At 55.5% G+C, this 17,252-nt stretch overlaps 1 protein-coding gene across 2 annotated transcripts in view; it reads right to left on the minus strand.

Moving 5' to 3' along the window:
• The window catches only part of GFRA2 (GDNF family receptor alpha 2), a 108,859-nt gene extending 98,123 nt beyond the window's left edge, over window positions 1–10,736 (minus strand). Inside the window, exons 1-2 of one of the 2 annotated variants that reach the window (XM_061426945.1) lie at window positions 9,938–10,736; window positions 4,633–4,947 (exon numbers count right to left, since the gene is read on the minus strand). In XM_061426945.1, coding sequence (XP_061282929.1) covers window positions 4,633–4,947; window positions 9,938–9,977 — 355 coding nt within the window. In that variant the 5' untranslated portion in view covers window positions 9,978–10,736. The remainder of the gene's footprint in view (window positions 1–4,632; window positions 4,948–9,937) is intronic. The other variant, XM_061426946.1, reaches the window with a different exon arrangement.
• Between the last annotated feature and the right edge of the window lie 6,516 nt (window positions 10,737–17,252).

Raw genomic sequence — 17,252 nt, forward strand, 5'->3', positions numbered from 1 at the left:
TGCTAGAATGATCTCAAGGCCCTTGGCAGTTGGGACTGTCTGAGAGTTCAGCTCCCAGCTCTGCCCACACATGGACTGCTGAGGTCCTCAGTCCATGCAGTGAGCTCAGCCTCAGGTGGGGAGGTGACAGGTAGGGCCTCTCTCTCAGAGGCAAAAGGTGGGACTAAGTCTGTAGGAATTGCATCCACCAGCAGGGACCCTGGAGAAGCGAGAATCTAAGTGCAAACCCACATGAGTCTCTCCACTCCTTGATCCCCTCACCCGTCCAGACCCAAGTCAGGTTATCAAAATGCTAAGGTCAGGAAGATCCCCTGGAGTAGGACATGGCAACCTACTGCAGTATTCTTTCCTGGAGAATCCCATGGATGGAGGAGCCTGGTGGGCTCAGTCCACGGGATTGCAAAGAGTTGGACACAACTGAAGTGACTTAGCACACACACACGCACAAGGAATAGGGAGGAAGTGCCTGCATCTTCCCGGGAGACCACTCTTCCCACTCCAGGAAGAGCCCCCTCTCAGGAAGACTCTGTCCTTCGGAGGAACACCACCTGCTGTTACTAATAAAAGGCCTCCGGGTTCCCCAGTCAGCCCCGAACAGAAACCACTGGCCCAAAGACCCAGGGGAGGGGACTGAGCAGTCTGCAAGGGGTAGGGAGCATGGTTCTGAGGAAGGAGAAAAGCAGGGGCCTGACTTTCTAGAGTGGACCCAAAGAAGGGCCTCCCAGACTACAGGTGCCCACACAGGGCCCAAGGCTTCCTCAGTGCTCTCGCCCTCTGAAGCACACAGTAGGTATTTAACAGATGTTTGTTGAGTAAATGAACCAACAAACCATCTCAAGCATTGGGATCCAGAGACTCTACAGTCAGAGCCCTCTTGGGTTGAAGGGGCCTTGAAGACGTGGCAGAAGGCAGCATAAAATGCATATTATGCTTTCTGTTGTCATCAAAACACCTCACCACCCAGCTCCAAGCAAGGTCCCCAGTGCGCTGATGTGGTGATGCTGAGGGTGCCAGTCCAATGGGAAGGGTCTCCAGTGGCCCATCCAGCTCTCTAGCCCTAAACTCTTCTATCCCCTCCCTTCCCATTCTGCACCTACAGCAAGCCCACCCACCTTCTGCCCAGTCTCCCTTGGGTTGAAACCAAAGGCCGTGGAAAGAAAGCAAAAACCTAAACAAACCGGCTTCCTGAATTGGGGCCCTTACTGTTCTGTGCATGGGGAGAAGGAAATGGCAACCCACTCCAGTATTCTTGCCTGGGAAATCCCAGGGCAGAGGAACCTGGAGGGCTACAGTCCATGGGGTCGCAAAAGAGTCAGACACGACTGAGCAACTAAACAGCAACATGGATTTGTCAGTTTCTGTTATGTGAGTTTTGTAAGAAGTTAAATAAGTCTTCTTTGTGATAAATATGTATTCTGTGCATGGAGTCAGCCTGGGAGGGTAGGAGGAAGCCAGCCCCTTATCTCACAGAGAACAGAGCGCCCCTCTCTGTGGCTAGTTCCCTCTCTTTGCTAATTTCAAGTTCTAGGACTCCAGGTTGCCAGCAACAGAGAAGTCACCACTCAGTTCATGAGGAATTACTATGTTACTAATGGTGGTAATACTGTTAATAATTCCAAGCCTGTTTATTCCTAATTTTAGGACAAATTTGAAACTTCTGAGCCACTGGTCAGGAACTCATCACTATCCAGGCTCCACCCTGGGCCCAGCTTCCTCCTGCCCCTCCAGCAGCTGGGGCAGGGGAGGCGGGCTGATGACCCTCAGATTCCAGGCTGACACCTCCCCTCCCCTAAGGGCACAGTTCCACATCACACCCCTCTCTCTTCTTAACCTCAGCCTCTCCATTGCTTCTGTCCTACTTTAGAATTTAAACTAGTCGACTCTCTTTTTTAAAAAAGTCATCCTTTGTTCTCTATCTTCACATGCTTGCTAAGTGGCTTCAGTCATGTCCAGCTCTTTGCGATCACATGGACTATAGCCTGCCAGGCTCCTCTGTCCGCGGGATTCTCCAGGGAAGAATACTGGAGTGGGTTCCCATGCCCTCCTCCAGGGGATCTTCCTCACCCAGGGAGTGAAACCACATCTCTTTTGTCTCCTGCATTGTCAGGTGAGTTCTTTACCCCTGAGCCACCTGGGACGGCTACGGCTAAGTCACTTCAGTCGTGTCCGACTCTGTGCAACCCCATAGACAGCAGCCCACCAGGCTCCCACATCCCTGGGATTCTCCAGGCAAGAACACTGGAGTGGGTTGCCATTTCCTTCTCCAATGCATGAAAGTGAAAAGTGAAAGTGAAGTCGCTCAGTCGTGTCCGACTCTAGCGACCCCATGGACTGCAGCCTACCAGGCTCTTCCGCCCATGGGATTTTCCAGGCAAGAGTACTGGAGTGGGGTGCCATTGCCGAAGCCCTGTATATTCACACCAAAATTCAAGAAGTTGTCCACAGTCATCATTCCCAGTTCCCCAGCTCCCAGGCACCCCGCTAAGCAGGCTTCTGCTCCCAGTGGCCACCTAAGGAGTCTCCCCAAGGGCACCAGGTACACTCTCCATCCCTCTCCTGTCCGGCCTGAAGTCTTGGAGGCTGTTGATCCTCCTTCCTTCTGACAGTGAGCTCCTCCCAAGGGGCTCCCTCCCACCTCACCCCCACAGCCTCCTCATCACCCCTGCAGCCCATCTTTCAATGGCAGTGATCCCAGTAGTTCAGTTCCTGACCTCCTCCCAGTGTGACTGTACCCAATCCCTTGGCCCCAGTTACCACCTGCAGGCTGCTGGTGACTTCTTTTTTATTTTTTATTGTAGTTGATTTACCACATTTTTATTTATTTTTGGCCACACCCTGCAGCATGTGAGATCTCAGTTCCCCAACGAGGGATCAAACCCACACCCTCTGCATTGAAAGTCGGAGTCTTTATCACTTCCAAGGAAGTCCTTGCTCATGACGTCTCAATCCTTAAGTCCAGTCCCCCTTCCTCACCTGAGCCCCAGCCCTGCACGCCCAGCTGTCTATAGGGCAGGGCCGATGAGGGGCATATAACTCCAAAACAAACGCATATCTCCAGCCCTCCCCCGACTCAACACCTTTGCCGTGAGGAGCCCCCTCAGCCACTCAGCTGCCCCAGACAGAAGCCTGGGGGCCCTCCCTGACTCTTCGGGCCTTTCACAAAGACCTGTTGATTCCAACTCCTGGGCAGCTCTTAGATCTTTCTTTCCTACCACTGTCCTCGTTCAGCCGCCACGTTCCTGGCCTGCACCACAGCAGTGGCCTCCAAACAGTCTCTCCAATCTGCTCTCCTGTTGGAACCATGTGAACTTTTTCCTGAAGCACAGATCATCACATAAAACCTCCAAGGGGTGCTGCCCACCAGATCCAAACCCCTCCCATCTCTCCTCCTCCATCCCCACTCCACTTGCCTCTAGGTGGCGGTAGTGGTAAAGAACACATCTGTCATGCAGGAGACAGAAGAGATGAGGGTTCAATCCCTGGGTCGGGAAGATCCCCTGGAGGAGGGCATGGCAACCCACTCCAGTATTTTTGCCTGGAGAATCCCATGGACAGAGGAGCCTGGTGGGCTAGAGTCAGACACGACTAAAGCAACTTAGCACCACTGAGTTACCTGCGTGTCTGTAAGGAAGGTCAGCTAACCTGCATTACCTGCTGCCCTTTGCCCAAGCTCTGTCCCCCACCTCCCACACTCTCCCCACATGCCTTCACGAAATAACTGCACCTCACTCTTTAGTCTCAGCCTGAAGCCCGCCTCTTTCAGGAAGGCTCTCTAGATTTTGCAAAAAGGGGTTAGATGCCCTTCTTTGGCTCTTCCAGAGCCCCCAGTGCTTTCCGACAGCACTCACTACATCACCAAATGACAGAAAGTCCCTGACTTATCTGTGTCCCCCGAGAAGAGGAGCTCCACAAAGGCAAATGCTGCCCCAGCTGCTCTGGACTATTAATGCCTAGCAGCCAGGAAACTCCCAGTAAACAGCTGTTGAATTAATAAATGAATGTCTGACCCAGGAGGCCTGCAAATCCTCCACACCCTAGTCTGGAGGCGGAGGAAATGGGGGAGGTGGTTGAGAGGCTTACAGGTTTGGCCTTGGAAATTGGAGGAGGGCTTGCCCAGGGCTCTGGGACCTGCTGCCCACGTGCCCTCCAATCCCTGCTGATGGTGCCTAAGACAGGTCAGGGGTCAGGAAGCTACCAGAAGGGCAGGCCTCCTGGAAGCAGGCAGGCAGAAGAGGGGCAGCAGAGAGTGGCAGGGGCTGGTCTGCTCACATGCAAACCTCACAGCTCCGCCCGCACGCAGCCAGTCCCTTCTCTCTCCTCTGTGCTTTTCTCCATCCACCTGGGCACTCTGGCCTCACCTGCCCTTGTTACCGCGACACACAGCCAGCCAGCCAGCCTTGGTCCACTCCCCATCCAGACCCCCATCCCCTCTCATTCCACCACCCTGACCCTTTCTCCTCCCTAGCTCCTCCTTGGTCTGTCTCTCCAGCAACATCTGCGCCCCCCCTCTCCAGGTCAGATGATTACCTCCTCTGGGTGCTAGGTTGCCCAGGAGGTGGAGAGAGACACAGCGGGCCAGTCCATCCCGTTACCAGGCCCTCCCGCTGAACCCAGGACCCTGGCCGGCCTTACCCTCGGTCAGCCCCAGGTGGATGCTCCAGTAGATCTGCAAGCACTGCAGCTCCTTCTTCATGCCCCGCTTGCAGCGGCAGTCGTAGAGCGGGCTCTCCTGCAGCACCTCCAGGGCTGCCTGGCACTCCTTGTTGGCCAGCATAGTGTTGCGGTCCCGGCCGGCCAGGCACTGGCGCAGCGTGCGGTAGCGGGAGCTGCAGTTGGATTCGGCCGCACACAGCTCATTGGCCCGGACACAGTCCACTGGGGGGCGCCAGCCGTGGAGCTCGGGGCCCTGCGGGGAGGAAGGGCTGGCCAAAGAGCGGAGGGTCTCGTCTGGGTGGTGGGGAGGGAAGACAAGCATGAATGAGGGCCGCAGTCTCCGACCCCAGAGGCAGGCCTGGGGGCCCTTCTGGGAGAGTCACACCGGTTCTATTCAACACAGCAAGGCCGATTCAAGGCTGCCTGCCCCAGCAAGTCAGAGTAAGTGCTGCTAAAGGGGCCCAAGATACCACCATCTCTCCTCAGACCCCAAAGGAGAAAAGTTGTCTTCGGCCCTGGCCCTACATGACCCTTTTCTGGTTCCTTCCACGGCCCTGGGCCCAGGAGCACAGCCCAGAAGAGCCAGAGGCCCCAGCCAGACCACAGACGGTCTAAGATGCCAGGAGTCCAGAGAAGGATCCCTCAGCCTCAGCAGAGAGCTGGCGGCTGATGGGCCTCCTAGGGCAGGCCAAGGGGAGATCTCAGTTTCAGAGTAGCCAGGCCTCCTGCCAGCAACCTCAGGTCCAAACAGGTCTGGCCAAGGAACCAGCTAGGCTGACTGGTTAACTCTCACAGCCTGTTAGGCTCTCAAAGACCAGATCAGTCCTCGCGTTCCACCCTCAGAAAACTGAGGCCCAAAGAAGGGACGTGACAACTCAAGGTCACACCCAGGCTAAAACGGCCCCTCCGACCCCCAGTCTGTCCATTTTGAGTCCCCAGACTTCATAAGGAAACAGGGACAGACAAGCCTGAGGTCTGAGGAGAGCTCAGAGGGAAGCACTCCTCTGGGGGACCCGGCCCTCCACACCATCCTGTCCAACAGAGACAAAATCCACCATGGAGACAAGTTCCACCCCAGCCCCCCAAAAAATGCTGGGGCCCAAGCAACTCCATCCCACCACGCCCACAGATACCTCTCTCTGTCTCTGTCTCCTTCTCTCTCTCATTTCTTTTCCTCTTTCTTTCCTCTCCTCCCCACCCTTCCTTGATACCCTCTCCCCTCTGTTTCTCCTTCTTTCCAGAAGCCAAGTAATAAGTCAGCTGCAAGTGGACCCTGGCCTCGCACATGGACCCTCGCCTCCCCAGCATGGCCTCCAGTGTCCAAACCCACAGTCCTCGAAAAGGAAGGGGTCCGGGAAGGAGATACGGAAGGGAAAGGTACAGAAAGGGCCGCTTGGTCCTTCCAAAAGCAAGCTCCCCAAACAGACATCATCCCAGTCCCCTGGTCCCCTCCAAGCCCCTCACTCAGATCCTGCCCCACAAAAAGGCCATGCCATGGCCCGGAGCCAAGACTGAATTTTCCAAGACCAGAAGAGTGATGGGGGGGTTTCCGCACTCCATTCTGCCCCGAAACATAATAAGATCTTAGGCAGAAGTCTCCCCCATCCCCTAATCCCAAAGAGTCTCCTCCATTTTGACCGAGAACTCCCACTTCTCACTCCTTTCTCCCAAGAGGCCCTGCTCAGGGAGCAGCTAGCACAGGGAGACAGCGACACCTAGAGGCAACGTACTGCACTGCAACCCTGTCACTACCCACGGGGCCATGGAGGGGAAACGCATCTAGAAATGAACTCCTGGCGGACCAGGCCTATCCCACCAAGAGAGCAGGGGGTGGGCCTGGGGTGGAGAAAACCTCAGGGTCCACAACAAAAGACTTTCTTTCTCTAGCTGACCAGACCTCTACCTCAGGACAGGAGGAGCTGACAGTTATGGCCAGGCTTGAGCAAGACCACTAAAGAAACCAGCATGGAATGTGGGCATAGACATAAGGCATCTGCCCAGGGTAGGATGGAGAAGCGCCCTCCCACCCAAGCCCAGGCGCGGGCTTTATTGCCAGGCTTCAGCAAACTCCTGGGTCTCTGCAGGACTCGTGTGCAACAGGGCCCTCCAGGATCAGCTCTGTTGACCCGGCCTCACCTGTACCTGCCGTCCCACCTAGCCAACCAGGTAGCCAGCCTGCTGGAGCCTTAGGACTGGCCCAGCCCTGGGCCTTCCACTGACTCTCCTCACCCCAGCATCCCAGCAGGCGTCTCCTCTTCCACCTTGGCGTTACCTGAGGCTGCACAGCGGGAGATAAAACGAGAAGGTGGCCTCCTCCCCAGGCTTAAACGTCAGCACACTAGCCTAGGGAACTGGGGCAATAAGGACACTTCCTTCCTGCCCTACAGGTGGGTCTACAGCCCCAAGAGACATCCTTATAGAGTCCTGGGCTCCTCTGCCTAAAGCAAGGGCTTCCCTCTTCCTTTCAGCTCCTGGGCAGAGAGATGTTCCATAGGAAGGTCAGTGCATTTTCCAACCAAACTCCCTGACCACCACCTACCCCTGACTCTTCTCGGTGGTCCCATGACCCCCAAAACCAAGAAGTCCAGCCAGAGAAAGAAATCATGGCAACCTGGTGCCTCTGGCCAAGAATTCTAGGTGAGTAAAGGTTGGAAGGCATTCTGGTGATGTTTCCAGGTTCTAGATCAGGAGAAAACTTGGATCTCTCAAGGAAAGCACAGACATGTGGAACAGCTTTTGGAGACACAGCAGGGACTGTGAGACCACAGAGACCTACAACCGCCCAGGTACATCAAATGCCCCGATGAGAGGGAGAATACCAGTGGGAGGTGGGCTCTCTGACCAACCCTGGTCCCCACTCCCATCACTGTCCCCATCTCACTTTCTCTCTGGGTTTGTCAACACTGGAGGTCAGGATGGCTGGGCCAGGAAGGCATGCCCACGCCCAGACCTCACTCAGAACCTTGGGAGGAGTACACCGAAGGCCCCTGCTCCTAGGAACGTGCTTCACTCTATCCCTGACTGAAAACGCCCACCCCACTTCTCAAGCTCCAGAAAAGCCTCTCCCCAAAGCCAACTTTCCAACCAACTCCCAACTGTGGGCTCCTTGCCAGGCAAGGGCCCTGGGGCTGAAATTTCCTTAACAACCAACATATCCCTAGTTCTCGGCTGGCCTAACCCAGAGCCTTTCAATGTCCTGTGGTCACTTAGGCAACACGCACCCCAGCTTTGAGAAGGGGCTTCTCCAGAGAAAGGAACTGAAAGGATGTGGCCGCCCCCCCTGCCGCTTTTCCTCCTCTCATCCCCACCCCCACCAGGGTCACAGACACCAGGGAGGCATCTCTGAACAGGACCCCAGGCACACCTACACAGGCTCAGGAGAACAGTCTCTCCTCAGGCCCCTCGGCTGGGACCCCCACCTCTGCAGCCTGGGGGGCTGGACTGGAGACGACTAAGGGACTATCATCCACACCTGGGAGCCCTGCTGGCCTGGGATGTGTGCAGTTCAGGAGCAAGCAGTCTGGCTGCTTTTCCTGAAATACAATTTTCTTTTCTTCTTGGCCCTGCTCATTCTTGGCCCCAGAAAGCTGGGTTTTCAAACCAGCCGTGGGAGAAAAGGTCAGCTTTTATAATAGCCCCTTCGGAGTGAGAGGGTTACCGGGAAAGGCTTGCAGGAGCACAGTGGGGCCCAGAGCAACCATCCCAGCCCCTCCCTCAGCCCCTCCCACCTGAGAACACTATTGAGAAGAGCCACCTCTGGCTCCCTGAGGCCGGACTGTGAAGGCCACACCCTAGAGCTGGGCCAAGCCCCACGGCCCCTACGAAGGCAGGAGGGGCTGGCAAAGGGCCCAGGGCCCGATCAACATGGACTGGACTTGAATCCCTGGTCCTAGTCAAGACACTTCTTAGGACACCCTTCATGGCTTTCTGTGACCTGCACCTAACTCCCTCCTAGGCCTTCCCTCTCCCCTCCTCCAGGAGGGAAAGGGTGCTCTTATGACCCATCTGGGCAGGCTGGCTCACCCTGGCTACACAGCAGGCCAAGGTGGTAGGAGCAGCATCCACAATGAAGCAAATGTGTGGTCCTTACATACACACACACACACACACACACACACACACACACACACACCCCGTTAGCCTGCCCTCTCTCTGGAGCACTTACTGGGGCAGCAGCCTTGCCTGGGACTCCTGGTCAGCACACAGCCTTTCCAACACCCACTTTTACTCACCTCCACCCCCAAGAATGCTCCCTCTACACCCGCTTCCCAAGCAGCTGAGATTTCCTGCAGCATAAAAAGGGGGCTAGGGATTGGGAATTCTGGGTGGGAAAAAGACAGTCGGGGTTCAGGGACACCAGGCAGCCCTCCCTTCCCTGCCCTTGGGGGAGAGGGCTTACAGAATGAGCAGTGGTCTTTGTTCAGGCCAGGTTTTCCCCTCAGCCTCCCTCCTTCTTCACCCAAGGAAGCAAACTTTGGCCTCCCTCCCATCTCTTCCCACCAGCTACCGGGTGCCTCCGCCCCAAAGGTGGCAAAGACAAGGCTGTGAACTGCGGCTCAAATCCTCCACTCCCGCCCACCTAGATGGCTCGGGTCTGCGCGGGAGGGAGGGTACAGGGTGGGGAGAAACTTGAAAAGTGTTTCAGGGAGTGGAGCCGCGGGGAAGGGATTCGGAGAGTGGGAAGCGGGTGTCTTTTCCAGGGGTTGATTGGCAGGCGGGGGGTGGCTGCCAGGACTGCCCCCACAGATGTCCATCCCGGAGCTCCTGGAGAAGCCCGTGCCCTCCACCACGATCGGCTCGAGGAGCCGCCGGGAAAGGTAGGATGGCAGGATTTTCCTCTCCCCGACCCTGAGCCTCTCCCCTCCCTTCTCTCTTCCAGATCAAGAGTTGGATTTTTTTTTTTTTTTTTTCTTAAGTTGCCGCAATTTGAACCCTTTATGTTGAGAGAAATGAACGCTATCACTGCATGTGAGTGAGCGACTGTGTCTGCGTTCGTGCGCTCAGGGATGGTCTGGGTGTTCTAAGTCTCCTTCCCAACCCTGCGCGTACGCAGCCAGCAGCGGCTCGCGTCCCTCCACCCGCATCCTCGCCGCCGGCCCCGCTCGGTTCCGCTGCGCCCGGGCCCGGCTCGCCCCGCCGCGCGCTCTTCCCACCGGTCGGTCCCCCGCCAGCGCCCCGCTCGCCCCCAAGGTTCCAGGCTGCTCGCCGGCGCCAGAACGCGCACGGCAGCGCAGCCCCCCAGGCTCCCGCGGACACACTGTCCTCGCCTCCCGCAGGTACTCACCTAAAAAGAAGAAGAGGCAGAAGGCGTTTGCCAAGATCATGTTAAATAAATCCCACAGTTTTTTCTGTCTTTCTCCCTTGGATAAAAAATAATAACAACAACAATAATAATAGCCAAGCAGTGATAATCAGCCCCAAATCCAATGCGGAGATCCCAGCTAGTCCGCCGGATGAAGATCCTGAGTCCTGCGATTCTCGCCTCTGGCTGGAGGGGGTGGGGGAATGGAGGGCGGTGGGCCGCGTCTGGACGCCCCCCTTGCCCACTAAAATCAAATACACACGTATCTGTGTGTGTGCGTGTGTGCTCTCCAAGCCGACAGCCGGTCCGCAGGTCTGCCCTTCCCTCGGCTCGTCCGGGAAGGCGCGAGTCCCCGCGGGTCCGATTCCCCTGCGCTTCCCGGGAGGGGACTGAGGAGGTGGGGGGAGAGGCGATCTGAGAGTGAAGCGCTGGAAGGAAGTGGCGAGGGTGGGGGTCAGAATAAAACGCAAATAAGAAAGAAATCCACCGACGGGTGTCAGCGCCTAGGAACGATCCAGTGGGAGCTTCGAGGACGAGAGACCCGAGTCGCTTCTTTCGCACAAGACGGAGGAAAGATTCAAAAAAATCTTCTCCCGCTAACCCCTGCTCGTGTCACTTTTTTCTAATGGAATTCCAGTGACCGTGTGTCTCTGCGTGCGTGTGTCTTTCTTTCTCCTCTGCTTCCCTCTCCTCTCCCCGGCTCTCGCTCTTTGCTCCCGCTCTCTCCGGCTCTCCCTCGCTCTCCTCTCCCTCCCCTTTCTCCCTCTCTCTGCTCCTCCCTCCGCCCGCCCCCTTCCCCCTTCGCGGCTCCCTCGCCGCGGCTCTCGCGCCCGCGCCCCTCTCCTCCGCCTGGGGCTCGGCGCTCTGGCTCCCAAGCGCTGGCGGCGCGGGGCGCGGGCGCGCGGCGGAGCAGCGACACTCTGCAGCGGCGGCGGCGACAAGGCGGTGGCGGTGGCGCCGGGGAACGCGGGCCGAGGGGAGAGCTCCGCCGCCGGCTCCCTCTGCTCGGCCGCCCGCCCTTCCCAGGATTGACCTGCAGCCTTGGCCGGAAACTGACCAGCTACCCCGGCCAAGGCTCGGGCTCCAACCCAAACCCACCAAAACCTCCTCACCTTTCTCTTCCCGCTGCTCCTGCTGCTGCGCGGCAACCCCCACGCCCCCTCCTCTCCCCGCCCGGAGCCGGCTGCGCCCTCCAACCCCCACCGCCCCCGCCCCCGCGCCAGGGCAGCCCGCTCCGGGAGGCCCTGGGGAGGTTCAGCGGAGGCCCGAGGGATTGGAGTCCGTGGCTCTCGAGCCAACCCGGGGGCGTAGGGGGAAGGGCGCTAGAAAAAAAAAAAAACCCGCTGGAGTCCGGGTCAGGGAAGGGGGCTGCACCATCCGATGGGCGTCCTTCGACCCAGGAGCCGAGGCAGAGCGTCTCCCCGAAGACGCAAGGGAGATGAAGGACCCCCTCCGTCACCAACCGCCAGCGTCCCCGCACAGCCTCCTGCCCGGGTCGAGCCCCGCGCCCGCCTACACGTGTGCTCTTCATGCGGGGCTCGAGAACTTTCCCCGCACACCCTCGGCGCCCTCGCCCCCTACACTCCCTGGCGTCGTAACCCTTCGAGACTCCCCTTCCCGACTTGTCTCCCTCCCCTAGTGCGGGAAGAAAGCTGCCGAGCCAGGGCGTCCTGACCACCCCATCCGAGGCCGGCGAACCCTTCCACGAACTGCGCGGGAAGGATCGGGGATGCTGGCTCGCACCCCACCCTGGTGGGAGCGCCCCGGGACCGACGCAGGTCTCCGCGCCAAGATTGGCGGCGAGCTGGGCTCCGGGGAGTTCTCCCGAGGCAACCGGCAGCTCCCTGCTTCCGAGGCTCCAGGTGGGGCCCCCTCCCCCTTCCGGGAAGGGGGCGACTGATCCATATGTCCACGGGCCGGGCTCACCAGCGTGTTTTAGTCACGGGATTTACAGTAAACGCTCAGAAGCACCAAAAAGGAGGGGCGTCTGGCTGGGAAAGGGCTGAAGGAGAAGTAAGGTTGCTGACACATTCTGGCAAGTGGGCGAGAGGCGGTGGGCTTCGGGCACGCGCGGGCAGACCCACGCACACCCGACACCCCAGTTTCACGCGCCCATCTGACACATTCTCGGCTGCGTTAAAGCTGCTCTGCACCCCTCGGCGCCCTCGCACACATTCCTGCACGCAGCTCCGCGCGCACCCCGTGTGCCAGGGTGGGGTACACGCAATACCTCGTAAACTTTCCGCGCTACGCAAAACCGGATCTGGGCTGGACCAAAGATGTAGGTGTTAGTGCATTTTAAAATGCATTTTTAAATGAACAAGACTCTGGAGAGGCGTGAATGCTAGAAATGGACCTGGGCTCGAAGGGAGGGGTCACTTAAAAAACCGACAGGCTTCGCAAGTAGAAAAGCTAGAGGGAGCAACGTTTGTCTTGCGGATTTAGGCGGGAACGCGGCTTCTTTCCAGCCTTGGAATCGCCGAGCCGAGGGTCTTCTGCGAACGCCTCACGTTTGCCCCATCCTAGGGCATCAGCCCTCAGTCCGTACTGTCCCAGGGCCATTGAGTGGTGCCCGCTTGGGGGCGTGGCCCTAGCAGGTGAGCGAATCTGAGCCAGGAAGGCTTGGGGATTGGAGCTGGGGAAAGTACCCGGGGGCTGACCTTCTTGCCATTCTTCCGGGCCCCTCCAGTTCTAAGAAAAGACTAAACACCTTCATTCCTAGAACTGGGGGGGTGTAAGGAACCAGCTTCATAAAAGTTTAGGTTAAAGGATGAAAACCTGATGAGAATTATACTCTTGAATCAGAAGCCGGGTGTGTGCTTAGTCACTCAGTCGTGTTCGACTCTTTGTGACCCCATGAGTCACAAAGTCAGAGCCCTCCAGGCTCCGCTGTCCCTGGGGATTCTCCAGTCAAGAATACTAGAGTGGGTTGCCATGCCCTCCTCCAGGGATCTTCCCAACCCAGGGACCGAACCCAGGTCTCCCACATTGCAGGTGGATTCTTTAGCCTCTGAGCCACTGGGGGAAGCCCTCAGTGGCTGGAGTCTGGTGTAAATAAATTTCCCCCCTCCCCTCTCCTACTCCCTGAATCTTCTGGCTGCCCAAATGCCCTTTACCACTCCCACATTTCCGCATCCCCACCGGAGGTTTTCCCTATCCCAAGGGCCCTACTCTAGACTCTGAAATTACTGTTCGGCACATTGCTCTTCCTCCTTCATCTCAAAAACAATTTCTTTAACTTTCTTTGAGCCCTGACTGGACATTAGAAAGAAATTTCTCTGAAGCATATTTAGGAGCTTTAATGAGAAAGCAGTGATGAACACCCAGGGTGTGCCCACTGATTCCCATGGTGGTGGGAGGGGTATCTGGTAGCAGGAGGCTGAAGTCCTTCAGGGACTCCGGGTCAGTGGACAATGCCACCAGGCCAGCATTCACCTTGTGGCCATGAGGCCCTCTTTTCCCACCTGTCTATATAAGCGTCACTCACCACACCTCACTCTCTGCAGATCCACCCTCAACCTGAGCTGCCCTTAGATATGGCAGCGTACAAGTGTCACATGATAACCCACGTGTCTCCTGTGTGTAAGCACCCCTACCCCATGTCAAGATCTGCAGAGGAAACATAGACAGACATGTGCCAGCCATAGGCAATTTAATCTCTCAGAGCCTCAGTTATTTCATCTATAAAATGGGGATTTAAAAAAAAAAAAAAACCTGAGTCTTCCCTGGTGGTACAGTGGCTAGGACTCCATGCTCCCAATGCAGGGGGCCCTGGTTCAATCCACATGCTGCAACTGGGACTTGGCACAGCCAAATAAATTAAAAAATTTTTTTTAATTCAAACTGTAGAGACAAGATGAGATATTGTACACAGAGCAGCGAGTCAAATGCCTGGCTCTAAGAAAGTTGTTCAAAAAACGTCACCCTTTTCCTCTGGGATCCAGAAGGATTAGGAACCTATGTATAAGGCATACAAACCTAAGTGGCAAATGAGAAGCAGAGATAAAAAGCAATGGGGATTCAAGGGAAATAGAGACAAAAAGGTCAGTCTTCCCCAGTGACTCAGTGGTAAAGAATCCACCTGCCAATGCAGGAGATGCAGGTTCAATCCCTGGGTCAGGAAGATCCCCTGGAGAGGTAAATGGCAACCCACTCCAGTATTCTTGCCTGGGAAATCCCGTGTACAGAGGACTCAGGCGGGCTACAGACCATGGGGTCCCAAAAGAGTCAGACACAACTCAGCAACTAAACAACAATTGTAGAGGGTCAAGAATAGGAGACCTTGTAAGAGGGAGTCTCAGAGAAAGGAGAGACTCTCAGGAAGTATGAACAGATGCTCTTAAAGTTCACGGATACACATTCCCACACCCTCCAAGACTATACCTTTCATCAGCCTTTAAGGGTCAAGCCCAGTGGCTCGTGAGCTTGTGGGTAGATGAGTCTCCTGCCCACCCAAGACAGCCCCTCCACCGTCACAGATACGGGAGCTACAATATGCAGGGAGAGGGAGAAAGGACACTTGGCTGTTCGTTTCTGTTTCCTCATCTCTCTAGGCCTACTCATCTGGTGGCATGGATTCTCTGGAGGGTAAGAGCAATAGGCATGTAAAAAGACCAGTGGAAGCGAGTAGGGTTGCTGGCCCACCCTAGGACACACGCATGCGCGCATGCACTCTCGTTAACACAGCTCAACTGACCAGAGCTGAGCTACTGCCAGCAGAATCTTATCCCTTCTTTTCCTTCTGTGGAGCAAAAAATTCTGAGGATCACATGTCCCAGAGAGAAAATCCAACCAGGAATATAAAGAAGAAGAAGGTGCCAGGTAAGATACATCAGAAATCAGGGAGTTGGCAAACAGAGGTGCCCTCAGGCATGGGACAGCAGCTGACCCAGGACTTCCCACAAAAGCAGCCCAAGTTTACTGGATTCCCTCCAACAGTGCCGAGGGCTGTGGGAATACAGCTCTGAGCAGGGCTGCTCCTGCCATGGAAGCCGTGCACAATAGAGTTAGGTCAGGTAGGTATCCATGAACAGCCTGAGCAACCCAAAGACACACTGGAACCGAATGAGAGAAAGGAAGGGTTAGTACCTGGGAGTTTCGGGAGGACTTACAAGGAAACATAGGATTGGAGCTGGGCCTGGAAGGATGGTAGAATTTGGCGGAACACAGAGGGAGGCAGTGTTCTGGGGAGGGGACAGCATAGGTCAAGTGCAGTGGTAAGAACAGTTCAAGGGGACTTCCATGGTGGTTCAGTGGTTAAGAGTCCACCTCCCAATGCACGGGATGAGGGTTCAATCTCTGGTTGGGGAACTAAGATCCCACTTTTTGAGGGGCAATGAAGCCCGTTCACCACCACTAGATCAGCCCTTACACTACAAAGAGAAGCTCACCAGCTGCAACAAAGAGCACTTGCACTCCTACTAAGACCCAACACAGCTAAACAAGAAAGACAGGATTGAGGAAGCACCCAAGAGTGGGGAGGAGCCAAGGGCACAGGTGGGGAGGGGCCTGTCAGAGAAGGTCTGGAGGGTCTGATGGGAGGCACAGAGGACAAGCACTGAAGCCCTCCCTCCTGCTCCCTTAGGAGCCACTGATGATTTTTGAACAGGCCAGTGGCATAAGAACGGTGTTTTAGAAGATTGATCTGACAACTCTGTGAAGGATGGAGACAAGAGATCAGTTAGGAAGCGACTTTAACAATTTCGGCCTGAAATAATGGGGATCCAAAATAGGAAGTGGTGGTGAGCCTGGATGGAAGGAAGGGGTTGTCAGGGGCTCTAGAAAGATGAATCAGCAATATGTGGTAGATCCAACAGAGGGGACAAGGAAAAAGGAAATTATCTTCTAGTCAGACAGTGACCAGCCAGAGGACAGGCCTGGGGAAAGTAACTAGCCCTGACTTCTCAGACTTTGTCACTGGTTATAATAATTAAGGGAGCCAACTTTATGGAAAGATATATATTGATATCCCTTTAATTTTGATAAAACTCTATGAAGTAGTTACTCTTAATAGGCCAAATTTACAAATGAGACAACTAAAGTCAAAAAAAAAACAACAAACAAAAAAAGGTAATATAACTTGCTTAAGGTCATATTCTAAGTGGCAGAACCAGGATTTGAACTTTGGCAGTTGGGATCCAGGACCCCACCCTGGTAACCTCTGTTTCCTGAATAAATAAGCAAAGGGGCAGCTCTCCAGACTATGAATTTTTATGTCAAATTTCAGAACATCTTAAATATTCCCTTTCTCCCTGCCCTGTCCAGCAATAGAGTGAAGAAATTGTGAGAACTGCAATTTCTTTTTTACCTTTCTTGTGATCTCTTCTGGTCTCATCCTTGCAGTTCAAGTCTAAAGCCTAGAAAGGATGCTGTCTTACCATGGTACATGCTACAGTGTCCAGCTCAGTGTCCTGGGCCTAGGTCATGGACATCCATGAGCTTTCTCAGTCCCGTTCCAGACCCATCTGCCTCCTAATGGCAGGCTGACACATTCACCAACCTTCCCTCCCCACATGGCCACTCCAGGTCCCTGATTCCCAGCCTGGCCAGAGTGAAATTGTCTGGGGATGGAGAGCAGCAGGGATTTAACTAAAGCTTCTAATTCTTGAAGAATAAACAGAGCTGCTGGCCCAGGGTGGGTGGGACCGGGCTAGAAGGAAAGAAATACATACTGCACTCAAGGGCATTGATTTCTCTAATTGATTTGTCAGTGTTCCCATGCTTCATGTTCTCTTTCGAGGTAAGCACCCAACAAGAGGTGGGAATCTGGCTTTACTTTGCCTCTCCCTAGGATCTCTGGAGACCCCTCTGCTGCCCCCCGCCCCCCCACCCACCACACACACACACACACACACACACACACACACACTGCCGGCCCCAGGGTAGCCTGTTAGAAGGGGAGGAAGCTGCTGCTACAGTGGGGATGCAGGAATGCAGATGAAGAGTTACTCAGGCAGAAAGCTGGCAATACCACCTTCTGTGGATATAGCCTGCCTCACCATTTCACAACTTCTTTCTCCGTGATCCTGAAGTCCTTACACCATCCCCCTCTCCCTTTGGGAAGAGGACATGGCTGACTCAGCACCCCTTCCAAGTGAACAAACTCAGCCTTGAAGATGGCCCATGACGTAGCCCAGGTTACAATGCAGTCAACAAGTGGAGGAGCCAGGACTGGAAGGAAAGTGGGGCTGAACACACCTTAGTCTAGTGAGCTTTCACCTTCAAACAGAGAAACCCAGCAGCCAGAGAGCCAGGGCTCTACTGCTTTCTCCTACATTAGGAGATGGATTAAAGGCAG

Source organism: Bos javanicus, chromosome 8, assembly GCF_032452875.1.
Source record: "Bos javanicus breed banteng chromosome 8, ARS-OSU_banteng_1.0, whole genome shotgun sequence".
Classification (NCBI taxonomy): domain Eukaryota; kingdom Metazoa; phylum Chordata; class Mammalia; order Artiodactyla; family Bovidae; genus Bos; species Bos javanicus.